Source organism: Canis lupus, chromosome 4 (genome assembly GCF_048164855.1).
Source record: "Canis lupus baileyi chromosome 4, mCanLup2.hap1, whole genome shotgun sequence".
In the NCBI taxonomy this organism is placed as follows: domain Eukaryota; kingdom Metazoa; phylum Chordata; class Mammalia; order Carnivora; family Canidae; genus Canis; species Canis lupus.
In genome coordinates this window covers 8,466,191-8,478,276 of record NC_132841.1, presented here as the reverse complement: position 1 = coordinate 8,478,276, position 12,086 = coordinate 8,466,191, and the positions used below count along the sequence as shown (strand labels likewise).

The following is a 12,086-nucleotide window of genomic DNA, read 5'->3' as shown; positions in this document are numbered from 1 at the left end:
TTCCTTAACAACGTGTGCACAGAGTCTCAAGAGGGAGCTCCAGATGGTGAAGGAAACTCTGCAGGCCATGATCCTGCAGCTCCAGCCAGCAAAGGAGGTGGGAGAAAGAGAGGCTGCGGCTTCCTGTGTGACAGCTGGTGTCCGGGAAGCACAGGCCTGAGGCAGGACAGCATGGGAGGAGGAGGGCGAGCGGCCACGTCAGCACCCGAGGCCTCTCTCACCTCCCCTGCATGACCCAGGTGCCTGAATCAACTACAGACACAGGGCCTGAATTTGGAGGGGGATGATCTGCTGGATTTCCTTCCGAATGCCAGCCAGAGGTACCTTTCCCAAGTCGTTCATTGGAGAGTCCTGCACCGAACTTGAAAATCTTCTCGTCTCAGTTCCCATTAGACAGAAGTTGGGGTTGAATTCTGCTAGAAAAATGTCTCTTTTCCTGTACCATCTTGCTTGCTGCTGCAATTAAAGTATCTCCTGATTTAAGAACCTGTTAAGAGGAAACTAAATGTAAGTCTCTCTCACTGTACCTGTTATACTTTCTTACAGGCACATGATATAAAGGAGCTAATTAACCCCAGGATCTGGAATTAACAGCTTTTCACCTTCTCCTGTGATTCACTGTAATCTCAGAAGAATGCATATGAAAAATTCCAAAAGGAATTTCTTTAAAGTAACAACCTGTCAGTGAGGTGCAGTCTTATGGTTTTCCTATTGTGGCAATACCTGTTTCTGCTGGAAGGGTCCCTGGTGTTTCACCAGGAGGACATTCTGAAATTTGTCCACAATGACAGCAAAAAGGGAGAAGGGCAGGAAGGGATCAGATGACAAGTTTAAACTTCTGGGCCTCTCTTATTTTCCTCCCTAACCTGTTTCACTCAGGACCAGGCAGGACATGGGTGTGGAAACCTTCATTCAGTAGAGTGCAGTGCTCAGTAATGCAATGCATACTCAGGAAGGCAGAGAAGTACTCAGGAAGGCAGTAGTTACTCAGTAGGACAGTACAGCACTCAGTAAGATAGTGCATACTCAGGAATGCAGTGCAGTACTCAGTAAAGCAGTATAGTACTCAGGAAGGCAGTGAGTGCATGCTCGGTAGGACAGTGCATGCTCAGTAGGGCAGAGCAGTACTCAGGAAGGCAGTGCATACTCAGCAATGTGGGGCATTGCGGGTCCTCCCCCTGAGGCAGATGTATGACAGGCTAAGTTCAGTTAGGCAGCACTTCCCCAGGTGCACTGAGGACAGCAGCCTCTGAGGGTTGCCCCACAAACAAACAGGTCTCCCTTGGTCAAATACATTTGGGAAATCTGCCATGCCATGATTTGTGGTTGGAGAGCCACAGCGCATATTAGCATATTTGACTAGGACAGAGCTCAGTAAAGAAATCCACTTGATTTTTTGCTTAACCCAGACTTCCCAAGTTTAATGGATCATAGATTTTATTTAAGTCTTATGAATATCCCACTAATCTTGTGTTGTGCAGCCCTGCATTCTCTGGGGAAGTCATGGTCTAAATACTGATTTCCATCATGTATATAGATGTGATAGCGACCAGACTCAAGCTTTTGCACAGCGTCCAGCTTAGTAACTACATGCTACTGGTTGTACTACTAGTTGATTTATTGTTTTTTTTTTTCTCTTTGGTTTGTTTGTTTCTGTCCTCGTTTATCCCTATAAGAATAGTGATGGTCCTGCTATCATTAGGATCTGTGGACGCTGGACAGTTCTTGTCATTTCCTGAAGTCATGCTGTCATTTCCGGAAGGCAGCTGGTGCTTTGCTAAGCCTCCCGTGCTGGGCAGTACTTCTGTCCTCAAAGGGATGCCCTGCTTAAGCCAGCAGGGCCATAGTCCAGGGAAAAAAGCAAAAGTACAATATGTGAATGCTGACTGTGTTTCATCAGTTTTATCTTGAGCATTTAAAGGAATATACTGTATATATTTTAATAAGTATAATTAATTTCTAGAAGTTATTGTTTTTTATTTTATTTTATTTTTATTTTATTCATGAGAGACAGAGAGAGGCAGAGGCATTGGCAGAGGGAGAAGCAGGCTCCCCGGGGAGAGCCTGATGCAGAACTCGATCCCAGGACCCTGGAATCACAACCTGAGATGAAGGCAAACGCTCAACCACTGAGCCACCCAGGTGCCCCGAACTTCTTGGTTTTTTAATGATGGACTAAATTAGTGAATTATTTATAATCATGTCTTAAAAATATTACATACTAGTCACATGGCTCTTGGAATCTTTGAATCGTTGAATTAATTCCAGTGGAGCAAAACTTGGCAAGCGTATTCCAATGACAAATGTTTACTTTAACATGTATCTTTTTATTTTTTTTTTTAAGATTTTATTTATTTATTCATGAGGGACACACAGAGAGAGACAGAGACACAGGCAGAGGGAGAAGCAGGCTCCATGCAGGGAGCCCAACGTGGGACTCAATCCTGGGCCTCCAGGATCACACCCTGAGCTGAAGGCGGCGCTAAACCGCTGAGCCACCTGGGCTGCCCTAATGTGTATCTTTTAAAAATTTACTTATGTATTTATTTGAGAAAGTAGAGCAACAGAGAGACAGCACAAGTGGGGGGAAGGGTCAGAGGGTCAGGGAGAAGCAGACTCCTCACTAAGCAGAGAGGCCGACATAGGACTCGATCCTAGGACCTGAGCTGAAGGCAGATGCTTCACCAACTGTGCCACCCAGGTGCCCCAACATGCATCATTTTAAAAAGGTCCCCGGACACAAGACATCTTAACAGTCACTATCCCAAGTGTTTTGTGTTACTCAGACACTATCATGAATATTTCTGTGAGGTCATGATGTATTTGAGCATTCTAGAAGCTAATAAGAGCTGTGACTATACCCCACGTAAGAATTCTCTGGTACCTCTGGTTAGGCAGTGTGTTTGTTTCCTTGTTCAGATGGCTGAACAAATGTAAGTATGGTGGCAGGTGAGTGAGTGATGCTTTAACCACACGTTGCCACTCCCCTCTAGTCTATGCTGGCATCAGAGTCAGCCAGGAAGCCTCCTAAAGGCCAGGGTGTGTCCTCTGGCCACACAACTTCTTCGTGTCAAGTCCCCTTTTCAGCCACTGTGACCTTGGAAGACTCAGGATTGTGTATCCCAAACCCCAAACTACCCCATAGGGCAGTTTTTATCAGAGCTTAAATTTACAACCAACAAAACTACAATACAGTTTGAAGCTTTTATGGAGCTAGTCAAAAGCACAAGCCAAAATGCAGATTGAAGATGGTGACGTGGAGTCTGATTTCACCGTGACAATGCTATGAAACAATGAATCGCAGGTTACACTGCCCATCACGCTGCGAGGCTGGCATTCAAATGGCCATCCATTCATCTTTTACCAGCTTGAGTTAGGGTGTGTTCTTAGTAGGTAATGATCCTATGCCTTCCAACTTCCTGAAATTTCAAGAGCAAAATGATCTTCCTTCAAATCAGGCAACCAGTATGTAATATTGGAAACCTTTCTTCCTCTGTTTTAAGCCTGGTTTCCCCACCCCAGGAGCAGGGAAGGGCTCACCTGTATGCACTGGGACTGTCCTGAGACCTTTATCATCATTATCTCATTGAATTCTCATATCAGCCTTATGGGGTAGGTGTCTGTAGATGACACAACAGAGCCTTAGGAGACCAATGAACTTTCCTCAAGGCACAGAGCTGGGAAGGGGTGGAGTGACAGTAGTGGTCAGACACAGGTGGAATGCATTTAACTGTTCCTTTTCCTAAAGTGCCTTCAAAGTCTTTTTGAGACTTTTGAGACTTTGAGTCATGAAGTTTCTTTATTCATTTAAGAACACATGGTCACCTTGGGGATCCTGCAAGGGAAACTTCAGCTTCCCAGGCCCCCAGCTAAGCCCCACTGTGCTGCAGCCAAGAAATCTAGCTCAACTCTAAGGTTCAGACAGGTTTCAACAGACCCCTCCCCCCACCCCATCCCCCAACACCCCACTCCTCCCACCCCCATCCTAACCAACCATTCATTCCCAATCCACCAGGAAAACCATGCCAGGAACAACCACGTACTGCCTGGCAATAAGCAGATTTTCTTGAAAACCCCCATTCGACTGGTATTTTTCAGAAAGCATTCAAGAAAGCAACATTGTACCCCTTAGTTAATCCCTTCTGGTATAAGTGATTCAGTACTTCTATTTTTAATATCCTCACCTTATCTAATCTTTGAATTTTGTCATATAATTTATTGCTTCATAAATTTTACTTTTGTTACACAAAATTAAAGCTAATAACCAAACCATGCAGCACCTTTAACTTTTGTTTTTGGCTTCTGGAGTATAGATGATAGAAAAATTTATCAGGTTTATCCATTTCATCTCTTTTGTTATAGGATGATTGTACAGTTACATCACACAAGACATTTCTAATAAAGCAATGCTTTAAAGTGTGTGTGTGTTTACTTTCAGTTTCAACAAATCAGAAAACAATGGCATTTTCTATTCCAGACTCCTCATTGAGGAAATTGAAAATCATATCACCACTAAAGTGAGGAACAAGGCAAGGGTGCCCACTTGAAATATTTTACTGAGATCCTGGTTAATTCAGTGAGACAAGAAAAACAAATGAGGGGTGTGATTTGGGAAGGAGAAGATACAACATGAGTTTTTACAGGTGCTGATAATTGTAAGCTAGAAAACCTAAGAGAAACATTTTTACACAATTACCATAATTAGCATTTCAAAATCAATGGGCTTTGCACATACAAACAACAATCAGAAGATACATTATAAAGAAAAGATTGCATTTTTAACAGCAACAAAAATAAAGACAAAACAGCTAGGAATAAAATTAAATAAATGTGTAAGTCTTGAAGGAAATTTGAATGTGAAGGACACTAGAGAAGAACTGAATAAACAGACATACTAAACTTTGGGATGAGAAGTTATCAGAAATTGTCAAATCTCTGTAAATTAGTTCATTAATGTTATCTGACCTCAACTGGGTCATAGATGTCTAGATACCCCCAGTACCCACTCTGCTCCATCCCTTCTAGCAATTCCTCATCCTGGTACTTGGGTGTCAGACATGCTTACACATGCACAGAATGCCTTACTTCATCAAGTGGATCAAGCAAGGAGGCCATTAGACTGATGTGGCCCTGGTGCCTTGGAGGTGACATAAGCAGACCAAAATCTAGGCCTGAAAATGCTTCAGGTTTAGGAAATTGAAACCCAAGGACAACTAATCACTAAATTAGCCTTTAAGCTATGATTCTAGTTTCCATCTATTTTTTTAGAGAGAGAGGGGAGAAGGAGCAGAGGGAGAAGAAGAGAGAATCTTAAGCAGGCTCCACACCCAGTGCAGGGCTCGCTGGGCTCACGAAGGTCAAGGAGGCAATCCCATGACCCTGAGATCATGAGCTGAAATCAAGAGTTTGATGCTTAACCAATTGAGCTACCCAGGCACCGCCCAGAATCTTCCTATGTGCAAATGCTTATATCTGAAGAAATATCACTGGAAAAGGACCCAGGCAACATAGGGAAAAGGGATGGCAAGGAGACTTAACTTTTCATGTATACTGCTAGTCTTCCAAAATTTTTGTACCATGTGGTTATTTTCACTTTTTCAAAAAATAATTTCTTTAAGAAAAAAATGACAAATCATGGAGACTGAGTGCAGGCCCTAAAGTAGAGCAGGGTGCATGGGCCCAGGCCTCCCTGAAGCTGATGCAAGATTCATCACCTGTTCAGCACCCACCATGGACCCAGCATGGTGCTGGAGCAATGTGTGCCATGTATCAGTGAAAAGAAGACTATGACATTCATAATCAGAAGATTTGGAGGAAACTGATTGCCATGATCATTTTAATTGTCATTTTAAAGACAAGAGATCAATTTTATTTTGGCCCTTTCTTGAACAACCATCTATGATCAGTGGTTTAGTACCAAAATTTCTACCCCATTTGGGACCACAGTCCTTGTCCTGGGTTAGGGAGCTCGGTAAAACCTTCTTCCTCCGAACACTAGACCAAAGAGCCCTGTGGGCTGGTTATGTGGGCAGAGTGAAGAGTGAGGAAATGCAGTCACATCTGTTCCCCACGGTCCCTTAGGGGGACCTGCTCACGCCATCAGTGTTTTGTTTAAATAAGTATGCTTTTAAGTATGAAACACATTCATATTTTAGAAGGGAAGCTATAACAGACACCAGAGTGAAGGACAGTCTGGAGAACTCCTTTACTTCCTCTTATTATCCCAGTAACACAGAACTTCTTGACACTACAGCTCCCTTTTCCAAGAGTTTGAAAAGCATCTGCTAGAAACAAAGCCATCTAGAAGGAATTTGAGCTCTTCCCAGCGTGTATGTATTCATTCATTCCAGAAACACTTATTGAACTCCTACTATAAAAATTGTTCTTCCTAGAAATGGATGAATTTACAATTATAGGGGTTTAAAATGTTAGTGAAAATCATCCAGTAAATATTGAAAATGGGTTGGATATTGATTCATGGGACCTTTGGTTTTACATCTACATAAATAAATGATTAGACTACATACACACATATGCGTGAAGATGTACACACATGGAGACACACACACAGACGCACAATAGTGAGTCAGCTAATACTGATGGACAGTTTTTTATTATTTTCTATTCCTTATATGATTTTTATTTGTAAAGACAACATTTAGAAGAAACTATTTAAAAAGACTCATGCGTAACCCACTATCTTCATTTCTCTAATCTATGTTCACAAGAAACACATTTCACCAATCTATAGCCAGCCTATTTTTCATTCCTCTTTTTTCTGTTTAATATTATGGTATTCCCCATTTTGCCACATAATCATTATAATCATTGTATGTATTGCTGTATAATAGTTTCTCAAATCGATCTACCATAACTTAGATATTCCTGTGCAACTGGGTACTAAATCTTTCCAGTATTTTGTTGTTATAGATAATGCAGCAATGACATTTTCATGCATACAGCTTTCTCTTTGCCTTTGAATTATGCCCATAGAAAAAATTCCCAGGAGGGAGGATACAAGAAAAGGTAAGAATGAGTGCCATACTGGAAATGAAGTTTGCACTGGGGAGTGAGCTGAAGATAATCAGCAGCCCTGCAAGCAGCTAGTGCTCTGCTGGGGGAATTCCCAACCCCCATATTGATTGGCTTCATTGATTTTGTGGCCATTCTCTCTCTCGTCATGAGTGTGTCCACAATAACCACATCAGGCAGATCACAGTTGGACAATTCCCATCATTTAAAATGAACAGTGTTATGTAATATCTGGTGCTCATTATATAAGACTGATGAATCACTGAACTCTACCTCTGAAACTAAAAATACACTATATATTCATTAATTGAATTTAAATAAAAAATAAAGTAAAATGAGCAGTGTTGACTTGGTCTGCAGCTATATGTCACTGACCTTTATCGATATTGCTCAGTTGGTCTATGCCTGTGCAGACTTTTTTTAAAGTAAAGCAACATATACAGACATTTAAAAATGAGGAGAATATCTAGCATGGGGAGTGAATAGAACCAACCAAAGGGAGAACACCACGCGGTCCAGACTCCTGTGCCCATCTGCAAGTACATATTGAGATGTACTTAGCTTCAGGTGGCAGTGGTTGTTGTTAGTGAAAAAAAAAAAAAGTCTCTGATCTGTGGCCTGAGCAACCTTCCCCGCTGCCCGCCCCCATGGTGCTCTCAGATGCTCAGGGGAACATGAAACGTTGAACTGTAAGGTGCTTTGGATAACTTTTACTTCATCTACTCAGCACAGCAAGCGTTTCTTCCAAAGCATCCTCCCCCAATATGCAGAACCGCACATCAACCTGAGCTGGGCTTTGGATGGCCTTGGCCAGTACACTACGTCCCCAGCCTGGTGCTCCTCCCATCTGTGTCCTTCATCCCTGAGCAATGCACATTCCACAACCCTGTAGGTTACCCCAGAGTTTGGTCTCCTTCCCAAAGGTGCTTTAATACCAGTCCCTTGATTCTCTGGTTTCTTTTACCTGCGCCCAAAGTCAACGACCTATTGTCCTCATTTTTACCTCATACTTCCCACTTGGTGCTTTTATTATTTCAGTCTCTCTTTCTTACTTCCTTTATTTGCATTTCCTTTTTAGAGGAGAAAGGAAAAGTAGCAGTTTCTGATTACTTGAGAGCTTTGAGGTGAACTCCCTGTGATTCTAAAGCACCCTCTTCATTTACTAATATTGAAGCCTCATTCAACTGCACATTGGTGGGGGGGCTCCAGCTCTCAGCAGGACCCTAACATCTGTAACAGCCACACAGCTGGGGACACTGGGAACGGAGACTTTGCTGGGCTTTTCTGGAAGCTGATCAGTCAATAAAAGCCCCAAGCCCTGGTTTCTCTTCACCCAGATGGAAGCGTCTGATGCTTTGTGTGGGCCCAGAGAGTTCCATCCTTTACAAGTAGAATGAATAAGAACTACTTGACCGAGGAACCAGAGAACCGGAGAGAAGTTGATAATGAACACTCTAGGCAAAGGCACTTGTGGTTCGAAGAAAATGTGTAAGAAAATGAAGGGGAAGTAAAACAGTGCACTCTTACAAATATGGGAAGAGACGGTAAGAAAGTATGCATGAGGCCAGAGGAAGGCAAATGACATGTTTTGCAGCCTGTGAGAAAAAGGAGAATTAAAAAGACCTTTATGCGGTGGCATGGACCACACAATACACAGATGACAGTCTCTGATATATTACTTTTCAGCCAAATTGGGAAACGCAGAAGGCATGTACCAACTGGTATCTCGTTAAGTGCAGTTTTGACTTTTAAGGGCAAGTGTACAAAGGCGTCTCTTCCTGGCCCCAGGAGCTGGCAATTACCAGGGAGACACTTAGCTCTGAGCAGTTTGAACTGAGGAAGGGCATCTGGATATTTTATGCTAGGAAGCTCCTGCATACTGAGACAGATGTACCACGGGCATATCGCAGAAGTGAGGAAGAGTTTCAGCCAGCCTACAAAATCGCAGTGAAATTATTTGGTGTTCCAATGTACTTTTGTGTTTGTGCCCCCCTGGCAAGCAGTGAGCTGTGGGGCAGAGCAGCGTAGAGGCATCAGGCCTGGCTGGTCCCTGCCATGGTCCAGGTTATGCCAGGAGTCCAGGGAAGAATTCCAAAGGCAGACAGGGATAGGCCAGAGGAAGGATGTCCCCAGGATGATATTAGAGTTGCCTCATGGGGAATTCTAAGTGTCTCAGCTGGGCGGAATACGGGCCAACAGAGAACCCTTTACTTGCTCTCCCCACCCCACCCCATCCCCAGTCTCCCTTTCTCTCTTGTTAAAATCTCTTTCTTGTTAAATCATCTTTTCATTTATGATGGCTATGGCAAATCTGAAATCACAGCCATTTAGAAGATTACAAGACTCTCATCCTGCTTAATTATTACTTTTCACTCTGTTATATTATCAAGAGAATACGGCTCACTGTACCATGATGTTTTTTCTTAATCATAAAGAGATCCCTCTGTCCTGTAGAGGAAGGAAAGGATTTTCTTGAGCTACTGAATGACTTTCTAAATGAGGAGAAACATTTATAAAGGCACACAAAATGGAAGCTTTTCTCCCTGAGACATTTCCTGGGGCAGACATGTGATTCCCCAGGAAAGCGACATAATGTTGTTGGTCTAAAATTTATGCTTTGGTTTTATTTTTTTTAAAGATTTTATTTATTTATTAATGACAGACACAGAGACAGAGGCAGAGACACAGGCAGAGGGAGAAGCAGGCTCCATGCAGGGAGCCCGACATGGGACTCGATCCCGGGTCTCCAGGATCAGGCCCTGGGCTGAAGGCAGGCGCTAAACCACTGGGCCACCGGGGCTGCCCTATGCTTTGGTTTAAAACCATGATGGAGAGCTGAATAGAGCTGTCATAACTGGCATATTTCACATGCTCGTAACAAATGGTTATGTGCATGGACAGGAGGACTAAAAGATTTATTAATGCCCATACAATTACCAGACAACTATGAAGCTCCACTATGGAGATATCTATGATATTTTATAGGAGTTGATACTACAAGGTATTGCTGTGCTCTCCTGTCACACACTCACTTCTCAGCCCCTGAGGTGTGGCTCCTGTTCCCATCTTTTCTTTTCTTTTTTTTTAAAGATTTATTTATTTATTCATGATATATACATATATATATAGAGAGAGAGGTAGAGACACAGGAGGAGGGAGAAGTAGGCTCCATGCCAGGAGCCCGACGTAGGACTCGATCCTGGGACTCCAGGATCGTGCCCTGGGCCAAAGACAGGCGCCAAACCATTGAGCCACCCAGGGATCCCCTGTTCCCATCTTTTCATTGAAAGTCTTCCTGCACATGCTCTGCCAAATCCAACAGCACTTCTGCCCTCATTCTACTCATCATTTTGGTAACAATGTCCAATGCTGAAACAAATCTCTTCCTTGTTGCACCTCCCTTCTCTCTTGGGTTCCATTACACTACATCCCCCAGTGGTCTCACCCTACATGAGCCTTCTTGCAAGATTGTTTTCTTTCAGGCATAGAAGAAGGATACCCCAAGGCCCTGTCTGCAGATCTCCTTTCTCCCTGGGCAATTTCATCTACTCCAACACTTTCAGTATCATCTTTATAGTGATTATTCCCAAAGGTATGTGATTGGATTGGCAATATTTATGGAGCATCCACTAAACCTTAGCTACTATATTAGGCCCCAAACTCAAAGTTATGTATGGTTTAATACTCTCAAATCATTCTCTGGTTTTGCCCTTTTGTCTGAGGTTTAGATTCTACTGGACATTTCTATTGCTACATTTTAGGCATTTCAAACTCAAAATGTCTAAAACCAACTTCACTTTTTTCCTTCTAATAGTCTACCTGCCATTCAGCTGTTCTTTATCCTGGAATCTGGCACTTCCTTCTTCCAAGAGGCACTGACTGGAAGCTTCACATTTGCTTTATGCTCCTTTTCCACCCTAAGCCTCTGTCTAATCAGGTGAGTCTTTCTGTTTTTAGCATTGAGAGTTCTTATCTCTCTCATTCTCTGTGTACTGTGCAGCCCAGATTCTCACCATACTGACTTAAACTATTGCGATGGATTTCTAATTGTTTTCTTTGTCTGTAATTTCTCATAATTTAAATTCATGGTCTGGGCAGCCCGCGTGGCTCAGCGGTTTAGCGCGGCCTTCAGCCCAGGGCCTGATCCTGGAGACCTGGGATCGAGTCCTTTGTTGGGCTCCCTGCATGGAGCCTGCTTCTCCCTCTGCCTGTGTCTCTGCCTCTCTCTCTCTCTCTCTCTCTCTGTGTGTGTGTCTCTCATGAATAAATAAATAAAATCTTTAAAAAAAATAAATTCATGGTCAAAGTTATTTTCCTTAACCAATGGTCAGGTCAGGCTCAAGACCCTTCAGTGATTTGCTGTTGCCTAAACAATAAAGTTTTCATCAAAGATGATCATTGTCTGTAATCAAACTATCCTTCCAGACTCATTGTGAATGATCTCTTTCTAAATGTTCTAGGTCATTTACCATTTCTCAACTTTCTATCTATTTTCTTTTTTTTTTTTTTAAGATTTATTTATTTAAGAGGGAGCACAAGTGGCAAGGGCAGAGGGAAAGGGAGAATGAATCTTAAGCAGACCCCTCTGAGTGTGGAGCCTGATGTGGGGCTCAGTCTTACCACCCTAAGATCATGACTTGAGCAGAAACCAAGAGTCAGTCAGATGCTTAACTGACTGTGCTGCCCAGGAGCCCCTTCCATCTATTTGCATATGGGCCTTTGCTCATGGCTGTGCTCTTAGCCTTGAATGCTGGTCTCCATTTATCTAACTTATGCTCACTTGTCAAGAGTGCGAAGGAAGAAAACCAATCAAATATGAGCTCAAGGTTTCAGACCCACACAGGTGGTAACATCATTTGTTGATACAGGGAGGACCTTGGAGAAGAGAGGAGTGTGTGTTGGGATGGGGATAGGCTATCAGTAGTTTGTGTTGAGTTGCAATGATTATTAGACATACAAATGGAGATGCTGGGAAGGCAGTAGGAGCTTAAATTGGACTGAGTATTAACATATAGATGATTTTTAAGGCTGTAGAATTATGTAAACCTGAGTAG

The 12,086-nt window shown here is 42.8% G+C and overlaps 1 protein-coding gene across 2 annotated transcripts in view; it reads left to right on the top strand.

Annotated features, from left to right (window-relative positions):
* Positions 1 to 486, top strand: part of DISC1 (DISC1 scaffold protein) — a 349,132-nt gene extending 348,646 nt beyond the window's left edge. Inside the window, exon 12 of one of the 2 annotated variants that reach the window (XR_012029320.1) lies at positions 22 to 156. Coding sequence is in view for 1 of the 2 variants with exons in the window: in XM_072823068.1 (XP_072679169.1) it covers positions 22 to 160 (139 nt within the window). In the remaining variant the exon portion in view is untranslated. Of the gene's footprint in view, positions 1 to 21 lie in introns of both variants that reach the window. The other variant, XM_072823068.1, reaches the window with a different exon arrangement.
* The last annotated feature ends 11,600 nt before the right edge of the window (positions 487 to 12,086 follow it).